The sequence below is a fragment of the Aspergillus nomiae genome (genome assembly GCF_001204775.2).
Source record: "Aspergillus nomiae NRRL 13137 chromosome Unknown contig00006, whole genome shotgun sequence".
NCBI classification, from domain to species: domain Eukaryota; kingdom Fungi; phylum Ascomycota; class Eurotiomycetes; order Eurotiales; family Aspergillaceae; genus Aspergillus; species Aspergillus nomiae.
The window spans coordinates 151,589-174,625 of NW_015378061.1; the positions used below are offsets into that span (position 1 = coordinate 151,589).

The 23,037-nt window shown below is 49.1% G+C and overlaps 8 protein-coding genes across 8 annotated transcripts; 3 read left to right on the forward strand and 5 right to left on the reverse strand.

Moving 5' to 3' along the window:
- Window positions 1–3,184: 3,184 nt before the first annotated feature.
- ANOM_000785 (thioredoxin family protein) lies at window positions 3,185–3,710 on the reverse strand (the record flags this gene model as incomplete). Its single annotated transcript, XM_015546043.1, has 3 exons — window positions 3,185–3,479; window positions 3,539–3,614; window positions 3,668–3,710. 3 exons carry the CDS (start codon window positions 3,708–3,710, stop codon window positions 3,185–3,187), a joined length of 414 nt encoding a protein of 137 aa, XP_015411930.1.
- A 576-nt stretch (window positions 3,711–4,286) lies between these two features.
- Window positions 4,287–4,838, reverse strand: ANOM_000786 (uncharacterized protein; the record flags this gene model as incomplete). Its single annotated transcript, XM_015546044.1, has 4 exons — window positions 4,287–4,356; window positions 4,415–4,471; window positions 4,529–4,617; window positions 4,689–4,838. Coding segments are annotated over 4 exons (366 nt in total), but the record flags the coding sequence as incomplete, so codon positions are not given.
- Window positions 4,839–5,768: 930 nt separating this feature from the next.
- Window positions 5,769–10,332, reverse strand: ANOM_000787 (uncharacterized protein; the record flags this gene model as incomplete). The annotated part of the gene is made up of 11 exons (XM_015546045.1): window positions 5,769–6,201; window positions 6,253–6,491; window positions 6,556–6,644; window positions 6,710–6,989; window positions 7,059–7,354; window positions 7,422–7,843; window positions 8,821–9,005; window positions 9,099–9,870; window positions 9,901–10,022; window positions 10,085–10,224; window positions 10,326–10,332. The coding sequence occupies 11 exons, from the start codon at window positions 10,330–10,332 to the stop codon at window positions 5,769–5,771; spliced, it is 2,985 nt and encodes a 994-aa protein (XP_015411932.1).
- A 439-nt stretch (window positions 10,333–10,771) lies between these two features.
- Window positions 10,772–11,516, forward strand: ANOM_000788 (actin-binding ADF family protein; the record flags this gene model as incomplete). Its single annotated transcript, XM_015546046.1, has 2 exons — window positions 10,772–11,320; window positions 11,382–11,516. The coding sequence occupies 2 exons, from the start codon at window positions 10,772–10,774 to the stop codon at window positions 11,514–11,516; spliced, it is 684 nt and encodes a 227-aa protein (XP_015411927.1).
- Window positions 11,517–11,964: 448 nt separating this feature from the next.
- Window positions 11,965–13,459, reverse strand: ANOM_000789 (putative MFS monocarboxylate transporter; the record flags this gene model as incomplete). Its single annotated transcript, XM_015546047.1, has 4 exons — window positions 11,965–12,756; window positions 12,823–13,083; window positions 13,145–13,242; window positions 13,297–13,459. 4 exons carry the CDS (start codon window positions 13,457–13,459, stop codon window positions 11,965–11,967), a joined length of 1,314 nt encoding a protein of 437 aa, XP_015411928.1.
- Window positions 13,460–13,884: 425 nt separating this feature from the next.
- Window positions 13,885–15,445, forward strand: ANOM_000790 (putative cysteine desulfurylase; the record flags this gene model as incomplete). The annotated part of the gene is made up of 3 exons (XM_015546048.1): window positions 13,885–13,975; window positions 14,116–14,707; window positions 14,764–15,445. 3 exons carry the CDS (start codon window positions 13,885–13,887, stop codon window positions 15,443–15,445), a joined length of 1,365 nt encoding a protein of 454 aa, XP_015411996.1.
- A 714-nt stretch (window positions 15,446–16,159) lies between these two features.
- ANOM_000791 (cytochrome P450) lies at window positions 16,160–17,859 on the forward strand (the record flags this gene model as incomplete). Its single annotated transcript, XM_015546049.1, has 2 exons — window positions 16,160–17,277; window positions 17,329–17,859. 2 exons carry the CDS (start codon window positions 16,160–16,162, stop codon window positions 17,741–17,743), a joined length of 1,533 nt encoding a protein of 510 aa, XP_015411995.1. The 3' UTR covers window positions 17,744–17,859.
- Window positions 17,860–18,516: 657 nt separating this feature from the next.
- On the reverse strand, window positions 18,517–19,783 carry ANOM_000792 (lipase 1 precursor; the record flags this gene model as incomplete). Its single annotated transcript, XM_015546050.1, has 2 exons — window positions 18,517–19,360; window positions 19,404–19,783. The coding sequence occupies 2 exons, from the start codon at window positions 19,781–19,783 to the stop codon at window positions 18,517–18,519; spliced, it is 1,224 nt and encodes a 407-aa protein (XP_015411994.1).
- Between the last annotated feature and the right edge of the window lie 3,254 nt (window positions 19,784–23,037).

Sequence of the window (23,037 nt, forward strand, 5' to 3'; positions counted from 1 at the left end):
TCTGATCGGCCTGCGACGATTTACTAATACCAACTTCAAACCAAGTCCTGGAGCCACAATAGCTCCCCTCAAGTCTTTCAATTACGGGATTACGATCCCTTGATCCTGCGGACGTGTTAGCCATATATTGGCGTGTCTCGAACATGGAGATAATATCTTGGTCATAGGATACCATAGTGAAGACGAGCCGCCGAACAGGAGAAGGATGACCTGGTGGGATTGGGACAGAAAGGTATGGCGGCACATCCACGAACTCTCTCCACTCGAATATTTGCGGATCTTTCTTGGAGATAGTCAAAGGCGGGCCGCCGCATTGATCAACCAGTAGCTGCCTTTGAGCTGCAAGGTCGAGTCTTGCTGTTCCAATGATGCGGAGTAGGTCTGAGTACCAGGACTGACCGGACCATTTCTGGATCCAAATGGACTCTGTATCCCATTCAAGTCCGACTGCGGAGTTCCATCTGGGTTGCAGAAGTATTTCAATGCTACCTTCTCTTCCTCTCTCAAGTGCTAAATCCAGAGCAGTTTTGCCGCTATTGTTGGGGATGCGGGCGAGAGTGAATATTCTATCAGTTTGTAAGAGCACTTGGATCATTTCCTCTGTTTTGGCATGAGTTCCATTCTGTACAGCAGTATGCAATGCGGTATCTCCAAGTTCGTTTTGGTTGCGCAAGTTGATGTCAGGAGACTCCAAGAGATTGGTAACTCTCTGAATTGAATGTCCGCGACTGCGTTATTGAGAAGAGTGTTTCCTTGCTGGTCAAGGGAAACAAGGTCCTTGTCCATCAGAAGCTCATAGAATTTAATCTCCTTCGTCTCTTGTGTGGCCCAACGAAGAGGATCCTGGCCAAAGTTGTCTGCCATGCTAATGTCGGCATTATTTTTCAATAAATACTCACAGTTCCCCAGTTGACGGGCCCGAAAAGCCTCTAACAGGGGTGTTCTGCCATCCTCGTCAACGGCATTCAACAAAGCCGGATTCAGTCTCAGCAGGCTCGATATTTCGATCGGCGTGCACCTCTGGGCAGCCACATGAAGTACTGTTTGCCCATTGTATCGCCGGCAATTCAGATCGATATCTGGCAAGCTCAGAAGACTCTCAATCACTTTTGTGTTGTTCTTACGCAGTGCCACGAGGAGAGGGGTGTTGCCAGCAGCGTCCCGTTGATTTAAACCAGAACGTCCTTGGTGTTCTAGAAGCCAGATCATTATCCTGGGGTCTGGCCGTTCGGCAGCCAGGTGCAGTGAGGTCTTCTCGTATTGGTCTGTCGGGGTTAAAATCACAGCAGCATCCTTAGAAAGTAGCCTAACTTTCTCGAACAGTTCATCTTCATCTTCAGTCTCGGGGGGAACAACATCGTTGCGCAAGGCCCTCGTCAATGGACTTGTCCCTCTGGAATCGAAAACACATGGCTTAACTCCCTCAGCCAGCAAATGCCTCACGAAGCTGACGTTACAGCTCGCTCCGCAAATCTCATGCAGAAGTGTGGCCCCATAGTCCTCGTCACGACTAGTAAGTATTTCCTGACAGTCGTGTAACGAGCAATGCTCTAGCAGCATGGAGAGAACTTCCTCGTTGCGACACATCGCTGCAATATGAAGCGGGGTTTTGCCGTTTGCTATCCTGGTCATGAATTGCGCGCCACTCTCCAATAACTTCTTTACCATCATCACATTCCCGTCGTGCGCCGCGAAGCACAAGGGAGTCATTCCACTCCGATCTCTTGATTCTATATCGGCACCCCTGTCTAGTAGAAGATCTACTATGCCAGCATGGCTATAGAGAACAGCCCACGCCAAAGGGGTCATGAGAATCGATTGGTCTTTTTGTTCCGGGTGGACTCCCTTATCCAGCAGCATTCGCACAACTCGTTGGTGACCGTTTCTTGCTGCAAGCCCCAGGGGTGTTCCCTCAACGTCACCGATTGCATTCACATCCTCAACCTCGTTGAGCATCATCAGGACCAATGGTTCAATTCCCCTTGATGCTGCCCATATCAGCGGCAGGCCGTAGTAATTGGCGTCGTCGTTTCCCAGCGCTTCTACTAATTCTTCATAATCCTCTTCGAATGGTTCAAAAGTGCTTGCTGCTTGTTGTAGGGCTTTCAGGCTTTGCCATCTCAAGACTGCATCATGAATATTTTCGTTATGATTCGGGATTTGCTTCGCTATAGTCTCAATAGCATCCACGGTCGAAAACCAAGTGGCATCGACATTGTTCTTTTATTGGTCAGCCAGCAAATAATACCCTGACACCCAGTGGGATGTGCATAAGCGCAAATACCTACCAGGATTGCCGCTAAAATGGTACTGCGATATTCCTGTACATTGACTATTTCGTGCATGCGACGACAGCATCTTCTCAGGCGTAAGACATCGTCAAAATCATCCATGGCCTGACATATTTTAAGAAGTAATTCCGTGGGGAGATCCGCTAAACTCGCCATAGGCAAATGTGAACCAACTCGCTTTCAAGAGAGATATTGTGTAGCTTAGGACAAACGTGCGGGAATGAAGGAATATTAAGGCTGCTTACGTCTATCTGCATGATACACCGTCACCAACAAGAATAGCGGGGATGATCTCCGTGGCCCCACTTCATTTTGGGCGCAGCCTGCATTTGGGTCCCGGCGACCGCTACTCATATCCCCTACTAGGAGTCACCTACTCATGCCGAAGTATATACATCCATGCCAACGTCACCCGGGTAGCATTGAATTTGCATCTGAGAGATCAGCTCCACTTACCTTTAAAACTCTATCGATCCGTATCTTACGGGCAGTGGAAAAGCTGACAGTCAGAACATTCCCTCGGCCTCTCTTTGTCGAGCAATATGAAACTGGGTATGATATGTTATTTCCGCACGACGTCCCCGGTAAGTGAGTAACGTGTATTATCAGTTCATTCACGATTTGCATGTCTATATTACCTTGTATTCTTTAGCAAACTATTGCATAGGGTACTGTGTCGGGGAAGGAAGATAAACCAAATCCAGGGCTATATTACATTTGTGATTTAGGGTGCAGGCCGAACATGACCGAACGGGTATATTTACAACTCTCCATGGAACTGGACGCTATACGGTACATTGGTGTATCAACTGTTCGTAATCATTGCGATTCCCTCCAGCACAAGATGTGCGCATCTATCAGCGTTATCCTGAACCCATCTCTCAGTGTAACATCTATGCCGCGACTTCCTTGATTCTAGCCTCCAGGGCCTTCATGTCACCGCCTACAATTGGGTCTCCGTGTGGCTGGCCGTCCTTGAACACAATGAACGTCGGCATGGCCCGCACGTTCATCTCTTGCGCGACCTGACGGTTCTTGTCGACATCGACCTGGATGAAGCGCACGTTGGTGTAGGTTTCGCTGAGCTTTCCGACGACGGGGGCGACGGCCTTGCAGGGACCGCACCAGGTTGCGAAGAAGTCGACAACGACGGGACCGGAGGAGGTGAGGGCCTTGAAGATGACAGGGCTGGAGAGGTTGGGGGTTAGTAGTTGTATCATGGACATATCATGAGGGGAGTCGCGTACTTGTCAACCTCGACGACTTTTCCGTGGGGCATGGTGGCAGCGGGGTCAGAGGCACGACTCTTGAGGACGCGGAATACTAAACTGGTCAGCAAGATCTAGTTCGGGATAGCATATCAGGTGAGGTCTTACCGATATAGATGGCTGTGAAGAGAAGGATGTATTTCAGCTCCATTTTTGTGAACGGCTCACCCAACTGTATTGGTGGAGGATGAAGTGACGTTCCTTTCCATCACTTCTGATTGGCGTTTCAGTGGTCGGGATCCATGTGCGACGCTAGATCCAATTAGGAAGTTGTCGCCTCAGGTTTTGATCATTGTTTAATCAACGCCCTAGGTATCCTTCATTGGGGTAATGAAGGCTTAGAATGCTTTAACATTTGATTGCAAGGATTTTTAGAAATAACCAAGTCCGGGGTATCGTTGTGCTGATAACTGCTATCAATTGGAAAATTGTGTAGCTGGTAATACTTCTTTCCTACCTCCCCTTAAATGCACAAATCACCAAGCATTAATAACGCCCAGTCCTCTTCAAACCTACTCCCTGTGACTTAATATCTTATCACTTAGGAGCTGCCCTCCAGTCCGCTATATGGCGTTGCCCCGGTTAAAAAGAAGTCGCAATAGTTGGAAACTCAGTCAAGAAAGCATTCCGAGGATTCACTTATGCCTGGTTCGCCCAGCCGAGCTAACCCAGACATCCTTCATCGCGCAGAAAAACACCGAACACTCCCAATCTTATCATTAATACCTTCATTGTACAGGTTACTGCTTCCACCGCTCGACATCCCCGCGAAAATCCGGTCCTGACACTGTAAATCCCTTCACAAATCTCAGTAAAATCTTTTACAAACTATTCTGTACCAATAGATCCACTTACCCAAACAGATCACACTTGAGCCCTTCGCTAGGTTGGATGCTAGAGATGCCGTACTTCCTACCGGGGTGTCAACAGCGTGATCTCGCCTTGCTGTGAGAGGTATGTGCTACTCACCAGATGCCTTCCATACCATAGCATACACCATCGCACGTAGGGAAGTCTCTCGTTTCGCCCTTCCAGGCGACATCAACACTCATGCGAACCTAACAAGTATCAGTTTGTTAGTTTTAGTTTCTTTAAGCAGGGAATAAGTGTATGAAGTTATGAAACATACGCTTCCAATTGGCTTGCATTCGCCTGGTTTCTCCGGACATGGTGTCTCGGCAGCCTGGTTAATCTGAACGAACTGGCCCATCTCAGGACCCTCTGCACAGACAGTCCTAGAGGCGTACAGAGCCAAAATGGTCAAGATATAGTTTTTCATGTTGGGTGTTCAAGGGAGATTAGAGCAGTTAGTGATGCGTCAAGTAGAAAGAAGGTAAGGATGAGATTCTGAATGCCAGGGAAATGTGTTGACCATCGTCTGAGTGACACAGGAAGTAGGCGACATGCATTTTATATTATTGCCAAGGCCATATTTCGCTCTATTGAACACTTGCTGCATTAACACGTAAAATCCACAGCTGTCAATAGTGGATGTCGATCACCGTGCATGTTGACCTCAGTTGATCAATTCAATTGGCCAGTATCTTGCTTAAAAAAACATAGAATATCAGAAAATGATCAACAGCCCCTTAAGATAGTCTTTCAAACAGGCTAGAAAGAGATGTATCACCCCCGCCTACGCGATTATTGCAGTTGACTAGTCATATTAAGGTCTATCACCTCGTGTCGCCCAGTAGCCGTGCGGGATCTGTTGATCACTTACGCAATGCTTAGCATGTCAATGTGATAATATATCGTTTCCCCGAATTCATTACGTTTTGTACTACACATAGAGCTAAGAGTCGCCCACTTCCACGGTTCCCCAGGCCAACTTTTGCCTATAAGAGATGCGGGAGTCATATATCATCTTAGTTATTGGGTTTCTGCCTTGACAAAGTAGGTTCGGTCCGAGGTTAGGGGAAATTCATGACAGGGGCAAAGTTATTAGAACGTGGATAATAAGCATGCCTTCCGCTCGTCCTGCTCGAAGCGTGTAGGGAGGAATATTGATACATCCGTGATGAATACTATTTAGTAGATATACGAGGGTGGAATATATGAAGGCACAGTTTCTAAGCACAGAGAAGTTGAATTGGCGCTCCAAAACCCAAAGTATGACTCGCTTATTCCCCATAAATGCATATAGAATACAATCCGTCTGTCTATCAATCCCAAAACTCAGAACAATAATGCTAGCCCTGCTGGATCGCTAAATACCCCCGACATTACCCCCAAATAAACTCATCCCTGTAGGCAACCCAGTTGCCCAAGAGTCAAAGATTTCATACATATCGTGATTCGCTATGTAGGGGGCTTGCTCTGACGTATCCGTTCCCAAAAGGCCCTGCAAGCAATCAGGCTCGAAGATCGACATCGGACCCGCATCATCCGTAAACTGTAGACTGTTCTCAAACTCGTTGTAGGTCCCAGCACATGACTGTTTTGTTCTAACCAGTCCCTTAGCTATCTGCAAGAAGGTGGAGCAGATTTGATACAGACGCTCCGAGCTAGATGATACAGATCGGATGTGCTGCAGACTGTCAACTACCTCCGTAAGAAGTTGGATATCGTCAGAGCTGGTTGCTGCGATAGCGTGCAGGAATATGACGATGAAAGGCGTGAAGGAAGAGAATAGGAGAACCCTGCATATGTCAGTTACAGCACCCATAATAAGGGACGTTGTGAGAACAGACCAATTGGCGTAATCGGCATTAGAATGGAAGCCAGAGGTTTGGAATTTTCCAAAACAGCGTAAGTGGCTCTGTAGGCTAAGGCGCGCGACCCGAAAGCAATGTGTGTTGAGCTCGGCGTCTGCCTCACCTGATGTGATTGGTGCGCGCAACAGTGACGTGTATGTCGAATAGTATAGCATGTCCCAGCTATCTCTGGTTATTTTGAATATGTGTTGGTTGTTCACGTTACTTGCGTCGATCTGGAAGATTAAAAAGTTACTGTCACTAAGGATCTTCATGGTCGAGTATGATGTGCTTGCTCACCTCCTTGAACGCATTGTACCAGTGGTGAATGTCAAAGTGTATACGATGTATTCGTCGCGTTCGTTCCGAGTAGGAACTCTTGGAACCCTCTGCGGAATAAAGCTTATCATATATTTCTCCCTGAATCTTGGCTAGTTGAATACCCATAACAAACGACTCGTCCCACGCCTAACGGCAGGGTCTGTGGTGACGACTGGGTACTGTGCATCAATATCGAAGTCCTGCATGCCGGAAGCTCGCCCAAAGTACAAAGACATATGCCTCTCAAAGAGATACGTAGTCCAGAATAGTCGTCGCATATTTTCCGAATTACCCGTTTTATCGCTGCGATACGTTATCTCGCGATGGTACCCGAGCATCTGGCAATGGGTGGCAGCTGCTGAGATGAAAGTGCAACATAGCAATGGCTTTGCTTCGTCCTGCGCTTTTATGAACTAGTCACAGTGACAGAAGGGGTCAGTACATCAGTCGGAGGTCTCTTCTGCTAATTAGACAGAACTTACCCCCATAATCAGCGCGAATATACTTTCAAAACTAGGAACAGCCAAAACGTCGTACGACTCGACCAAGGTATTGAAGTTTTGCTCGCACGTGGAAATATGCGCCTTGAGATTAAACTTTTGACACAAAGAGTTTCCCAGAATCGTGAATTCTTTTAGGAGAGTAAGAAGGATCCCGTGCATGCTGGCTAGGTCGGCCGTTGAAATTGGCTCTGTTGGGAAATAGACTCTCTGGCAAAGGCGCTCGACCAGGGCTGCATCGTTTATCACATATGAACAAAGGAATATAGGGCGATTAGCTGCAAACATTAGTCCAAGAGGTATATCCAGTGACCAGCCGTTGTGTCTCCCATCTAATATACTCACTCTTTATTTCTTGTAGAATGGCAATAATTAGATCAACGGGTAACAAGTGGTCCATTGTGGGCAAGGACCGTGCTGCAGGAACTCGAGACATCCGATACTCTGTTGCAAAGGACGATCTTGTCGGTGTCTGGAGCAATATCTTCAGATGATCTAACGAGGACTTGAGATCCGAGTGTTCTCCGGCGCCTTCCGAATTGGCTGTCTTTTGAGCTACATCGCTGGCTAGCATAGACTGGCTGGTGAACGAAGAGATACCTTCATACACAGGAGCAATCCGAGCCGACTGCGGTACAGCATGCTCACTCCCAGCTGAGACTTCATCGGGCACAGCATCTCTGTGATGCTCCGATATACCACGCTGAGTAGTCGACTGCTGCTCAAGCGAAGCGAGCCGCTCTTCTAGACGTCTAATCTGTCCCTGTCTGACACACAATTATTATCTAGCTCCAAACAGACTTTAACTAAACCCTACAGATCTCGCTCCGGTCTAGGCCGAGTTTTCGACCTCGGTCTAGGATTGGCCTCTTCGCAGGTGATGCCAGACGCTTGGCAGTTCGAACAAGGGACAGAGCGATCACAGCGGACCTGAACTCCTTCTTGTTAGCTTCGGGGCCTCGGGATATATTCGAATGCCGATACCTTGCGTATCTTACACCCCTCACACTGCAAACTGGTTAGCTACATTGCGTTATTCGGAACTATTTTCGGATCCATAGATCATACTGCACGAGGGATCACGGAGAGTCGGTGCCGTCGGGCTTGGATCGTTTCTCTCCTTTCTGGGCCAGCCATTGGTATGACGTTAAACGATTCTGTGACGAAGAATGGAGACAATGGGGAAAATGAGGACAAAGAGAAGTTGACAGGGAGATTGAAACATCCGGCACCCCTCGGATGCCCGGCCCCGCGGCTTCCGGCTTTCCACTAGTATCTGCGTTGTCGATTGTTGGGCAGATGCAGTACCAGCTCCCACTAGGCCAGAATTAGTGTCACTAGGATTTATTTTGAAGCAGTCAGACCTAATACCATGTTATCCCGGAGGAACTGTGATCATCTTAGAAGCTCTGCCTGGGTCAGGGTTTAAGAAACCACGTGAGTTTTCTGTGACGATCCAGGGCATCCGCAATTCTACAAAACGAACATCACTTTGCCAAGACTGCCCCTGCCTTCGCCAGGCAACTCCAATGGTTTTTACTGAATATCGTACATTCTGCTGTTTTCTGCTACTATTGTATGATCAGAGCCCTGGTTTTACAACATACCAATGAAAATATCACATTAACCTATCCTTTACCTTAATATCAAGTCCGTTCCCGCAAACTTCCCATACCACCGTAACCACCACCTAACTACCTAGAAACACTTCCGGTGCACAATAGAAGGACCACTCTCGTCATACTCCTGTTTCGAGATCCACATTTGCTGGAACGTCGAGAGCGAAGTGAGAATGGAGCCACCGATCCAGACCGAGTATTTCCGCTCCGGTGGCGCGATGGTCTTGATTTTCATCGACGAAGGAGCTAGATTGACAAGCTCTTTATGCAGTCTGTCTGAAATGCCCGGATAAAGAGTCGTACCGCCGGACTAGATGGTGAGGAACAATAGTCAGTTGCACGTATTCCATTCTGTCATTATACTGACTCAGAAGGACAAGAAGAGAGGGGGGGGGGCGCATACCATGACAATGTTACCATACAAATCCTTGCGAACGTCGACATCGCATTTCTGAATCGAGTTGAACGTGGTCTCATGAATACCACCTTGCTCAATACCGAGCAGGCTCGGCTGAAACAAAGCTTCGGGTGCCCGGAAGCGCTCGTTGCCGATCGTGATCACCTGTCCGTCAGGGAGCTCGTAGGATTTCTCGATACTGGAACTATGGGCGGCAGTTTCGAGCTCCTGGTCAAAGTCTAGCGCAACGTAACAGAGCTTCTCTTTGATGTCGCGCACGATCTCGTGCTCGGCGGATGTAGTGAAGCTATGGCCGCGCTCTGCTAGGATTCTCACCAAGTAGTCTGTCAAGTCACGGCCCGCTATGTCCATGCGAGCGATGGCGTGTGGCATAGAGAATCCTTCGTAGATCGGGACCACGTGTGTAACCCCATCGCCGGAGTCAAGGACAATACCAGTGGTGCGACCAGATGCATACAAAGACAACACAGCCTGGATAGAGACGTAGAAGGCCGGCACATTGAAGGTTTCAAACATGATCTGAGTCATCTTCTCCCGGTTAGATTTCGGATTGATGGGAGCCTCTGTCAGCAGAACGGGATGTTCTTCGGGGGCCACGCGGAGCTCGTTAAAATATGTGTGATGCCAGATTTTCTCCATATCATCCCAGTTGGTAACAACACCGTGCTCAATTGGGTAGTGGAGGGAAAGCACTCCACGTTTAGACTGCGCTTCGTCCCCGACGTAGGAGTCTTTTTGGCCCATGCCAATAATGACCCTATGACAAACATTAGCAGCTTAATCATACCTGAAGTGGTAGGCGATCTTGGATAATTCGTGTGACGCTAGTTGTGCTTGAATGGGTTTGCTGGTTTGGACAAAGAACGGGAATGGATTACCCATGGTGGCGGGGACGGCCAGTAAGGGAAGCTGCGTAAATTGTCAGTCTTCATAAAGTCTTCGCTCCTGGAGATGAGAGATGATTGACTTACGAAAAACAGCGCGGGGAGCATCATCGCCAGCAAAGCCAGCTTTGCACATTCCGGAACTGCAAGGATTGCATTAGTATTTTTAATCGATTGCTGGTTGTGGCCGTCGTACCCATTATCAATGACAACGGCAGCAACTTCGTCTGGAAGTCATACGGCACATTAGCAATCTCTACCTTCTATATAAGTGCAACAGGAGTAAGGTAGTCCCTAGGCCATGGAAAGGGAGAGACAAAATACTTACCGTCCATAATGGCTATGGTGTGATGGTCCAAACTGACTAGTGAACTTCGACTGCAGATAGAGTCTTTTGACACTGCACTATAACAGCAATAGATAAAATTCTTGGATCAGAGGTAGCGCATGATACGAAGTTATTGGCAAACGAGGGCGAGAACGTGCAGCGTACTTATAGATAAAATAACATCATTGCCTAAGGGGTGTATTTTAGGCAGCTTAAATATGCAGGATAGCATCATTAATTCTCCATGTAGATAAATGTGAATACGCAACAATATTTCCAGGCAACAGAATCTTGGTAGGGTTGATTGCGTGTCGCTCTCAGGATGAGTTAGGGTTCATGTTCGTGATACCTGCTCGGCGTCCCGGATTGCGCGGCCCCGGGTATCCGCCGAGCAAATCAGGGCGATCATCCTTAGGCATTCACTTTCTATTGAATTAAGCAGCCTAATGGAACCATCATATAAAGTGAAAATCAATGTCGACTTCAGTAGATTACGTTCAGGTTCTTTAACAGTAATTTCTCCATCTCAGTCTTTAGCTATCAACATGTCGGTATGTATCGTCCTCCTCCTCTTTGAAGAGTTACGCTCACCAAAGTCTGGCTGTAGATGCCATCAGGGTATGCTCCTATATTCACCAACACTCGTTAAGACGTTCCACATTCCTCTCATCCTGACTAACTATACTGCCAATAGCGTTTCTATAGCGGATGAATGCATCACCGCCTACAGCCAACTCCGTTCCGGAAGAGGGACAAAAAAGCCAACGTTCGTGATCTACCGGATCTCAGACGACCAAACAGCGGTTGTAGTAGAAGAATCATCTGCAGAAAAGGATTTCGAGGCCTTCCGCCAGAAACTCAGCTCCGCTGTGGATAGCCGTGGCAACCCTGCCCCACGCTATGCGGTGTATGATGTTGAATATGACCTTGGAGAAGATGGCAAGCGGTGCAAGACAGTTTTTATAAGCTGGGTGCCTGCTAGCACGCCGCTGAAAGTAAGTTCACTTCCCCTTCATTGATTTGCACATTCGGGCCAAGCCTGAGCAGAAAATATAGCTGTGTATGCTTTACGCGAGCACCAAGGAGCAGCTGCGGAGCGCTCTTGATGTCAAGTTATCCATCCACGCCGATACACCGGATGAGATTGAATGGAGGACCGTGCTAAGCGTGGCCAGTGGAGGGAAGGTTTGAGATATCAAGTTAGAAGTCGTTGGTCCTACATCAGAATTCAATTGATTGGGTTGTTAGTTAGATAAATTGACTTTTTGGATTAATGGGAAAACTTTTGTATGAACAACGCGTTTAATGCATAACTTTTTAAGCCAAGTCCGGATGATAGCCGAGACTCCATTGTGCGAGGAAGGGGCTGTTACCATATATTTAGTGGGCTTACTTTGTGGATGTGATAGATGTCATAAAAACCTCTTCCCTAATACTAAAATTTGCTTTTCCTTTCCTTTTGTCCATTCCGTCAAGGGTGGAAGTGAATGCCGGTTCTATCTTCTGGGCTTAATGCAATGGCAGGCACATCATTGATACTCCACATCGTGAAGTATCTCTAAGCATGATACGAATACTGACAGATCAGGGTGTCCCGTAGACCGCATGAAGCCTGGTGCCGGACTTGTCAATTTTGAGCTTAGATCAGTTTTAAGGGTCTTCCAAGGATACTTAATCCACCAAACAGCGCAGTTATACCCGTGAAGATAATGAGGGTGCCATAAGTGGTGCCATAGGCAAAGGCTGAAGGGTCATAACTCCATGAGCCTTTGATCAGGGCGTCACTCAACGGTCCGCTGACAACGTTTCCGATTCCTCTGCCAGTTGCCAAGAAACTGAAGACAATCGAGGGATCCGCCAACTGACTCTTCTTCACCACCTCGTTCATGATGGCCGGCCAGGTTGAGGTGAACGATCCAGCGAAAAGGCCATAGACAACGCAGAATACGTAGAGGGGCGCCAGCGAGACGGAAAATCCCCAGAGGAGAAACACAGCAAGTGTGCTACCTATGGTTGACACGAGGATACAGGTAGTCGCATGGTACCTATCAACCAGATGGCCCATGGCGATGCACCCAAAAACCGATGCAAGGTTGCATAAGATGACGGTCAAAGACGCCAGGATAGTACTGGCACCCAGAGTGCGTGCGATGGTGGGCAAGTAAATTGTCGGCAAGAAATATCCTAGGGCTTCGACGATATTACCCATTTGGAAGATGAGGAAAGTATGCGACCAGAGGAAGCTCAAGTCAAACGCTCGGACGCTGGACGCACGCGAAATGGGCAGGCGAGGCTTCACATAATAGAGCAGCGGAGCAGCTAACAAAAATAGAGCCACGGCCCAGATTCGAAGGGTAGTTTTGTGACCATAAGCATTCAGAAGCCATTGAAGCACCAGCGGAAGGACCACACCAGACACACCCGTTCCGGCCTATACGTGGAATAGTTAGCGTGATAACGATAATTGGCAATTTGAGGGTACTAAAGGAGTCCCTACCCACATGGTTCCAAAGGCAAGGCCTCTTTTGTGCACAAACCATTCATTCATGAAGATAATCATGGGCGAATAGGCAAGGTTGCCTCCAATCCCGCAGGCGATGCCTTGAGTTAGAATAAGGTGAGTGGTGTTAGTCGCGAAAGAACTCAGAACGAGAGCCAGGCACATAATGAGAAGCCCGACAGGAGAGCACCACCGCTTAAGAACGGGAAATCCCTGTAGAAGGGCAAAAGTCAAAGGAGAGATCATGTAGTTTACACCCTAAGATATAGTTAGGCTATGCCACCTCAACAGTCGTTCAGCGAGAAAGCCATTAGCGCACCATCATGCATGTTCCAATCACGGCGGGGTTCCCTGAGCTTTTGAAAGGCTCATGCGTGGTATAAAAGTCCTGGAAGATGCCGTAGGCAAATGAGAAACCTGAGCGAGCCGTGAGATGGTGATCATCCAAATGGAAATGTTTGAACGACATACCCCAAACAAGGGCCTCCATCATGAAGCCTGCCGCCAAGAACAACCATGCATCTTTTCCACCATCTACGCGGGGTAGTTGAACTTCATTGTGCGGTTCGTCAGTTAAGAGACTCGACCTGGTTGGGTCTTCCTGTCTCGCTGAATGCCAGGTCTCTAGTTCCATTTTCAGTCAGTAGGCTGGATAGAATGATAACACTCGCTGTGTAGAGAGGATCCACGAGCGTACGGAGATGAGATGCGCACGAGTACTCGGCGGAGCTTGCAAAAAGCAGTCTCCAAATGGTCAATGGGAACCAGATTGAAGACCCTGGGGTCATGTGCACAGACCAGCCGTGAACAACACAACAAGTGATCGGGACGAGAACCCGATGGTCATGATAAGGGCGTGAAAAGTGGGGTTTGTTACCGACCATCCGACTGGTTTTCATTGGCGGGGCAAGCTCGGTGAAATGACTTTCTTTCAATCTCCATCCTTATCGACCCTGGTAAGTATTTTAAGTATTTGGCGTATTACCCACGTTATTGATCTGCAGTCATCATCTATAGTTTCAGTTGCATAGACCCGGATTACTCAACCGAGCAAGCAAAATGGCATCTCCTTCGTACGAACTAACTCCATATGGAGCACCTATGTTGAAGCACTTTCTGTTGGATCCCAAATATAAGAATCTCAACCATGGTATGTGCATCATATAACGCCAGAACCTTGAGTTATATATATCGGAGTACCTGCACACGTCCCGAAATGTTTTGTCTCATTTTGTGCTTCTTTCCTTCTTGCTTTGCGGATTGGTATCTAATGCTTACACTGTTCGCCAGGATCTTTCGGTACATATCCAGCCCAGGTAAAACATGCGCTTCGGAAGTACCAGGACGAACTCGAAGCGAGGCCAGATGCTTTCATCCGCTACACCCAGGGTGAACTGCTGGATGAGTCACGTCTGGCAACTGCGAAGATTCTCAACGTCCCTGTACAAGAAGTGGTGTTCGTCAAGAATGCCACAACCGGAGTGAACACCATCCTCCGAAATCTCAGCTATAAAGAGGGAGATGTGATTATATACTTTGCGACCATTTACGGGGCCATTGAGAAGATGATCACCTCGTTGACCGAAACCACCCCGCTCCAGGCAAGAAAAGTGGACTATACTTGCCCTATCAGCCACCAGACTCTTGTGCAGAAGTTCAGAGATGTTGTGGAACAAGCTCGATCGGAAGGATTAAACGTGAAAGTGGCGGTATATGATACCGTGACTAGTCTTCCGGGTATGAGGTTTCCTTTTGAGGAATTGACCAGAGTCTGCAAGGACGAAGGAATTTTCAGTGTCGTTGATGGCGCTCATGGAATCGGGCATATTCCGTTGGACCTGAAGGAGCTACAACCGGATTTTTTCACAAGTAATCTGCACAAGTACAGCTCCACTGGCCCTCGGGGTCGTTCTCAACGAAACTAATGGTGTTGTATAGATGGCTCTACGTCCCCCGTGGTTGTGCGGCTCTTTACGTTCCTGTGCGCCATCAACATCTGATCCGCACGACACTCCCCACATCCTGGGGCTTTATTGCGGATCCCACGTCATCCGCGGCGGACAAGCCGAATATTCTGACGCCGGTAGGGAGCCAACGGTCCGCTTTTGAAGAGCTTTTCCAGTTTGTAGCTACGAGCGATGATGCGGCTTATCTGACGGTCCCCGAGGCCGTACGCTTCCGCACTGACGTATGCGGCGGACATGACGCTATCTTCAAATACCTGGAGGAGCTCGCGATCCAAGGCGGTGACATTGTTGCAGCTGCACTCGGCACGGACGTCCTGCAGGAGCCCGATCTCCGGCCCGGGGAAAGGAGCCAGCTCCGTCGGTGCGGAATGTCTACAGTCCGATTACCGATCGCCGTCAGTGGACAGGAGAATGGAACGTTGTCGTCACCTTCTCCTATGGTGGCTGCTGCAGATGTCAGCAAGGTGGTGCATTTCCTCCAGGTGACTTTAAAAGATGAGTTTGACACCTTTGTTCCGGTTTTCCAACACGGTGATTGGTTGTGGACGCGTCTGAGTGCTCAAGTATATCTGGAGGCCAAGGATTTTGAGTGGTTAGGCGGAGTGTTGAGGGGTTTGGTGGAGAGGGTCAGGCAGGGAGAATACCGGGCATGATCCCCCTAGACTAGATTGGGTAATGCTTGAGAGCTGTGGCGCCCGCCATGACGGTCAGACCGAGAGGCGGTGCACCTCCAACCTTCAGGCCTGAGGCAAAAGGCTTAAACCTTCGCAGTCTAACGCGAAACTGCTTAGAATACGACCGATCCGCGTCTTCGTCGGACTCACATGTACTCGATGAGTAATGATTATTCAACATTTTCTCTCCTAAAAACGTCAGTTATCTATCGCCTTCTCTATGTATATTGCTGCTAGTTTGATTTAGATCGAACCGGTATTATAGAATTTTTGAGGTCATACCACCTGACACCCGACTACGGTGTTATACCTCGTAACCAATAAAAGGGCCGCGGGAGAATTGTTAATTGTTTCAGTTCGGTTCATCCGTGATTATTCACAAAACTTGGTAGAAGCTAAGGCTATTCCCATTTGGTAAACCTTGCGAAAGGACCAGATCTGCCGTTCGTAAGCCTCGGCCCTGTCGGTTTTCCTCATCGCGTGCGGGCCCCCCAGACGTGTCCACCGAGCTAATTTCTAAAGCTGAAGCTCTCTATGGTTGAGGTTCGGCAAATACTCCTGTGAAGGTTACACTCATTGTCAGGTGCGGGTCCTTGCCCTTGTTCCTTTGTCGGCATCGAAAGTATATATAAAAGCTTCCCCCACCACCCTGGTCCACACTCGCCTTCTTTTCCTCGCGACGACTCAACCACCATGATCTTGAATTCGTCTCACTACCCGGTAGCCCTGCTTGCAGGCGCCGTGGTGTTCCTCCTCTATACGGTGACTGCCCTCCAGCGGAAATACCACCAATATCGCATGGCCCGCGCGAACAACTGCCAACCGGTCCGTTGTCAAGTCAACAAAGACCCATTCCTGGGACTCGACAGCATTCACAACAACCTGGATGCCGCCAAGAAACACGTCATCCTCGAACGCTCGCGGTCTCGCTTCCAAGAGTTTGGAAACACCTTTCGCGCCAGACGTCTGCGGACCCCCATCATTGTCACGTGTGAACCCCAGAACATCAAAACGGTCTTGTCCCTGAAATTCAAGGACTACGGACTCGGCAATCGGATCCACGCATTCGGCCCCTTGCTCGGCCATGGCATTTTCACGACGGACGGCGACCACTGGGCCCAGTCGCGCGCGATGATCCGTCCGAATTTCGTCAAGGATCAAGTCGCGCATTTGGATATCTTCGAGGAGCTCATGGCCGATCTGCTCACTTTGATCCCGACCGACGGCACCACGGTCGACCTGCAGGACCTGTTCTTCTGTTACACGATCGATTCGGCTACGGAATTCCTGTTCGGACACAGCGTCCAGTCCCTCAAGAAACGCATTTCGGGTGTGAAACTGGACGAGAACGATTTCGCCAGTTCATTCAATTATGCGCAGGATGCAATTGCCAAAAATACACGCTTGGGCCCACTGCGACACTTCTTCCGAGACTCCAAGGCGGAACACTGCAATCAGGTGTGTCACGAGTTGGTCGAACAGTTTGTGGAAAAGGCGTTGAAGTACCGTGCCAACTACGACGAGGAAAAAGCCGCGGCCGAGGACGACAAGAAGCAGCGGTATCTGTTTTTGCAAGGGTTGGCGCACCAAACCGGCGATCGTAAGCGCATCCGGGACGAGTTGATGAATGTGCTTCTCGCAGGTCGGGATACTACGGCATCGCTGTTGAGCAACATGTTTTTCATGCTGGCGAAGCACCCCCACGTCTGGAACAAGCTGCGCGAGGAGGTCGCCTCATTGGAAGGTCGCGCCCCGACTTATGAACAATTGCGCAATCTGACGTATCTCAAGTACTGCATGAACGAATGTAAGTATCCTGACCGACCACCCTTTTCATATTCTTTCATCAGCTAACCAATCAGCCCTACGTCTCCACCCCGTCGTCCCCTCCACGCCCGCTTTGCTGTCAACGATACGGTCCTTCCTGTCGGCGGCGGCCCGGACGGCACAGCGCCCGTGTTCGTCCCCAAGGGCTCCATCGTTGCCTACAGCGTGTACTCTATGCACCGCCGCGAAGACTTCTATGGCCCCGATGCGAGCGAGTACCGCCCCGAGCGCTGGGCCGATCTGCGACCGTCATGGGAGTACCTGCCCTTCAACGGCGGGCCCCGTATCTGCGTCGGCCAACAGTATGCACTGACTGAGGCCGGCTACGTCACTGTGCGTCTTGCGCAGCAGTTCTCTGTTCTCGAAAGTCGCGATCCGGGCCCGTGGGAGGAGAACCTGACCTTGACATTGTGTTCGAGAAATGGAACCAAGGTCGCCTTGAGACATTAGGCGGGCCATGAGTGTTCAGTTTCTTTTACATCTCTTTTTCTTTTCTTTAGCGATGACATAATGGACCCTTTGGAGCTGTTTTCTCTTCGGTATTCAGGGTTTGCTATGAACGACATATGACGACTAGATTGATTATTCATTGGATCAATACTATACTATACAATCAGAAATAAATACATAATGTAGTTGACACGAACTCCCTCCTGCAAGTTCAGAGCATGCCCACTGCCAACTCAAACTCCATGACAGATAACTAACATTCCAAATCCCGCCATCAATTAAGCAATGATCACCTCGTGTGACTTGTTTTGCCCTTCCGGATGAAGTTCAGGCAAACATTTTTTTCCCGCTTACGGGCCCAATAAAAGACGGGCAATTTGACGCATTGGTACTAGTAGTTCATCGTGAAGATCCCTTACCGCCTACGATGTGTGGATGTTATGAGAAAATTAGGTAAAACGATACCGGGGTCGGAGTAGGTAATCATCCGAACCATGTACGAAAACATGATATACAGTAAAACAAGGTAGATATAGAAGAGATACTAGAGTGTTGAAATAGTATATGGAGAAGAACTAAGAGGTACGTAATACGATTGTGCGACTTGCATTCTAATGAATAAATAGTAACTTGCTTTTTCGAAATTCATTGTATGCAAATCTCTAACTCCATATATATATATATGCATGATGCACCATATGCTAATCTTCACCCTGGGATAAAAATACTATACATCCATACAAACATCACTCGTAGACACCAACCCGACCGCTTCACAGCGCCGAATCAGTGATATTCACCGCAACATCCCTGAACGTGCATCCCCTAGTCTGGTACACACTAGCATAGGACCCATCCAAGACGGCGGCAAGGAACTGCAGCGCCCTCGCATGGCCATTGATACCCTCCGCAGAATGCCCGCCGATGGTATTGCGCTCATAGAGGATATTCACGCCGACACCGCAGTACCTTTCCAACAACGCATCGGTATCGCCGACAGGGCTGACCTCATCATGGGTCGCCTTGTACGCATAGATAGGGGTCTGCGGCACGCCATGGTAGCCCATGTACCCGTCCCTGTTCAGCGCATACTGCACAACAGGGGCCTTGAAGGTGTCACTGCCGTTAACGAAATACTCGTAGACATCCTGCCCGGCGAAGGACGCCTCCGCCTGTGCGAGAGTCATGTTCTGCGATAGGAGGAAGGTCGTGCGGTTGTGCTTTCCCTCTGGCTTGAGCTGGCTGACCAAGTACTCGTAGGTGGCGGGGTATTGACTGGCCAGGCCGAGGACGGCTTCTGGGATGAGTCCCGCGTTGATGTTCCCTGTCACGGTGTTCATCACGTTCGTGATGTTGGGTGTGAGTCCGCCGAGAGCTGCACCGGCAAGAGAGAGCTCGGGCGCGTATTGTCCCTGTAACTCGGTGGCCCATTCGCTGGCGAGGGCGCCGCCGGAGTATCCCCATAGAGCTGTGCGGGAGGACGAAGCTTTAATGTTGAAGGCGGTGGTGTTGGAGTGGATAATGCTGCGGATGGAGTCGAGTGTCGCGTGGCCCGATTGGACACCTGCGGTGAAGGAAGCGAGGGGACCTTCGTAGTCCGGGACATTGACGTACCAGCTGGCTCAGCGCGAGGGAGATGTCGATGGGAGGCGAGGTGTACATGGCATAGCTGGGGCTGGCGTTAATGCTGTGGGAGTCATATGCGATTTGGTAGGAGAGAAGAGAAGAGTTGCCGGGGCGAGGGTTGGAGGGAACGAAGACGGTAGTCACGGCCCATGAAGGGCGATATTGGCTGTCTGTGGTGCGGTAGACGATGTTGTATGCTGCAGAAGCATTACCGACCGACGCAGTCAGATTGCCCGGAGCGGGGCGTAGGCGCAGGATGGCGCCGGGACGGGTGCTCTCGTAGCCATGGGGGGCGCTGTAGAAAGGGTCTACACTGGGAGGAAGAACTACAGGCGATGGGCTGGTGGTAGGCAGCCCAGAGACTATAGGGAGGAGACTCCCAATAAGAGGGAGCAGACGGACTGGGGAGAGCATGGCGTGCCGGGTGGGATGGGAAGACGGTAAAAGGGAGTACAAAAACTATGGGAAAAGCGCTGCTTAAGTACTGATATTTGTTTACTAGGTACTGTTGTGTTCACAGCCACGAAAAACGATTAGAACAGCTAGTTGCGCCAATGGGAGGGCAGCGGAGTGAGATTGTGTACAAGCCTTCCAGAATATGTGGAGAAATTCCGTCGGGAGGCCCGGATCAGTCGGCGTCGTTCGGTCAGACTAGCCCCAAGCGAAGATAGCTCCTGGCCTGCATATGCTTGTCACAGTAAGCCATACCCTTCGGGTGGGTCCCGAAAGCAATCGAAGCTGATGGTGTCATTGATTTTGAGTTGAGGCAACAACGTTGTACTTGACCAGGGCTCTGGGCCTCTCGTGACTCAGACCACAGGCACCAATCTAATCGACTCGCAGGCAGCAGAAGTGATATTCTATCTGAATCTTACTCATATCTGCCCGGAACACTGAAGACACTCAATCCTGCTATCGATAACTACTCCTACACCAAGTAATTCCCATAAGCAGCGAGTCAGCCCTCAGCCCGATGAGTGTTTGAACTGGGACACTGTGTGAAACCGCCCGATTTATTAAGGCGTCCACAAGCTCGTATTTAAACATTCATGTCCATCATCTTTGCAAGCCGCAAACTCGCCCAAGCTGAAGTATTCCTTCGAGAAGCGCAACTAGGCGGCCGTAAGCAAGATAGCTTAACCCCGAGTTGCAGCTTACGGCCGGTTGCGGGATACTTGTGGGGAACTGTCTGCAAGTGATCGCTTATTTATTTCCCTCGCACAGGTTCACGAATTGTTTCTATCAGGTGCTTGCGCTAGTCATAGGAATACCGCTGGCACTTGAATTTTTTATTGACGTCTAAACAGTCCTTCCGCATATCAGTGGTTACAGTTTCTGTTTGGTGAAGGTGGTGTCGTTGTAGAGTGGGCAAGGAGACGAAAACAGAATCATAACTAAAGTGTTCCTTTCGCACAAATATGGACATCTAAGCTAATTTCTCTGCATATATTATTGACATAACCATTTCTACAGTACCTAATCACATATAAGCTCTGGCTATTTGCATTCTGGTACCAGGAGTCGGCCAATATCATAAGTACAACTTATTATCGAATTTTCATTGTAGATATCTTCGGGGAACCACCTCGTTTTCCGTGACTACTGCCTCGGTTTACCGGCATCAACAGGGAGACATCTCTACTATTGCAGGTGATCTGCAGAATGGTATTGTGTAGGGTTAGATCTGAAGTATCCACTTCTTGATGTCTCTCAGTTTACCAATCTACACCGTATCCCAGCATCTGTAAACAGTATCGAGGCACCGGCCCATGTCGACTAGGAAACACCCACATTGTAGCCTAAGATAGGCACTTCTTGAACCTCTCAGCTTTCCAGCCCTTACCAGAATACTTGATATAGAACTGAAACCAGAATTCTGCGTTAATAAGAATGGATAGCTAGTTACCCAGGCCCATATTCCTCACGGAGCTATAGCCAAGCCATTTCTCTTATGGTCGAAACAAGACCTTGTGGACTAGCTTCTCGGAGATCACACAATGTCTAGCATGTCTCTAAACATCACGCACCGTTGTAAGAAATACTTTAATCTTATGAGCGTCCCATGTTGTATGGATTGATGCTAGCAAGCCTAAATTGCCCTTGGCTCAGAATTGAGTAGGCATTTTTTTTACGTACCCAGTACTTGTATTCAAGTTTCTTCAGGCCTAGTGTACTGATACCTTCTTGATTCATTAAGAGAATCCTGGTCTTGATAAAGCCCCTGCAGCCCAAGATAAGTTCCTTGAATCCTGGATCGGCACGCTGGTTCCCAGATGCTGCGCTGTGGGTCTGTGCCTGGACGATCCCGCCAGCAATGATCCGCGTGCCGTGCAAAGCGCTCAATTACTGCGTCCAAACCTGTTCAGCTTCTAACTCAGGAAATGGGTGTATAAAGCGACTGCTTGAGTAAAACCTTGGTCTCGGGCGTCTTGTCCACCGTCCTCCTTGATAGAGTTTAGGGGGATAACTCTCCTAATGTCACAACTTGGCTAATTGTCAGTGATAACTCTGGTGGCGACAGCCTCACTTCGACGGATTAATTTGCGGGCTGCTAATTTGCCTTCCAAAAGAGATACGCAGGTAATTTTACCCTCTTCCACTGACTCCAAGCCTTTTTTTTATAGTTGGGAAGCATGGCCATACTGAGTTATTTGCCCGAATGCGCCTCCACTTGCCGAGAACAGCCACCAGTCTCTGGGCTGTTGCCCGACCCCGTTAAACAAAGACATCACAAAGAAAGGGCCTACATGATAGCAATTAAAGGATGCAGGCGCACCTGTCACAGAGCACACAACCCGAAGGAGTCAACCGCGAGTAAGCATAGTGGATCCCGATGGAAGAGATATTTACTTGCACAGAACCTCCTCCTCAGCCAGCGTTCTACGAGAACAGACCTATCTGCCCATAGAGCCGAGATGCGTCGACTTTGGATCGTCATTATCGCAATATATCTATGTGGCTGGGCATTCAGTCAGGGCGGAAGTCTTTCCGTGGAACAAGGACCACCGGAAAGGCTAACCCGACCTAACAACAGACCTGGGCGGCGTCCTCAAAAGCAATCGAGACCCGCGGAGAATAGGCAGCCTGCACAGCAGGTGCCACCTCAACGCGACCCCAGGCCGTTAACTTGGGACGGCAGGCGTGTCGATTACGTGGAAAAATGCACCAACGCCTATCTTAAAGAGTATTCGATGGCAAATCACCATCCATCGGCACCTGTGTTTTGCGCCGACTGCGTGAAATTCAACGGTAGAATCAGCAGAAACTCATGTATAGATCTCAACTATTGCCTTGGTTACGACAAGGCAAAGGGAGCCTTGGTTCGCCAATGGGAGTATGTTATCTTGATTCAACACTAGAGTATAAGTACTAATGATCGCAGCGGGGGCGCTTTCCGACGTGGTGATTGCTACGGGTGCACCTTGATACCAGAACCTCACGACATCGCCGTGAGAAGACACGATGTCCGATGCACATGTCGAACGAACACCCAAAACCCTGTGACGGGGGCATATGTAACCCAAACCACATTCCCTATAGGTATACTACCTACCGACAGTATACAAGACTGCTTGCTGACAGGAGTACTACAGGATATCTCGTTAATGAAGATGGTGATATAACTTGCTTCCCAGCACGAAAAAAGTCTTGGGATTAGTTGGGATTTC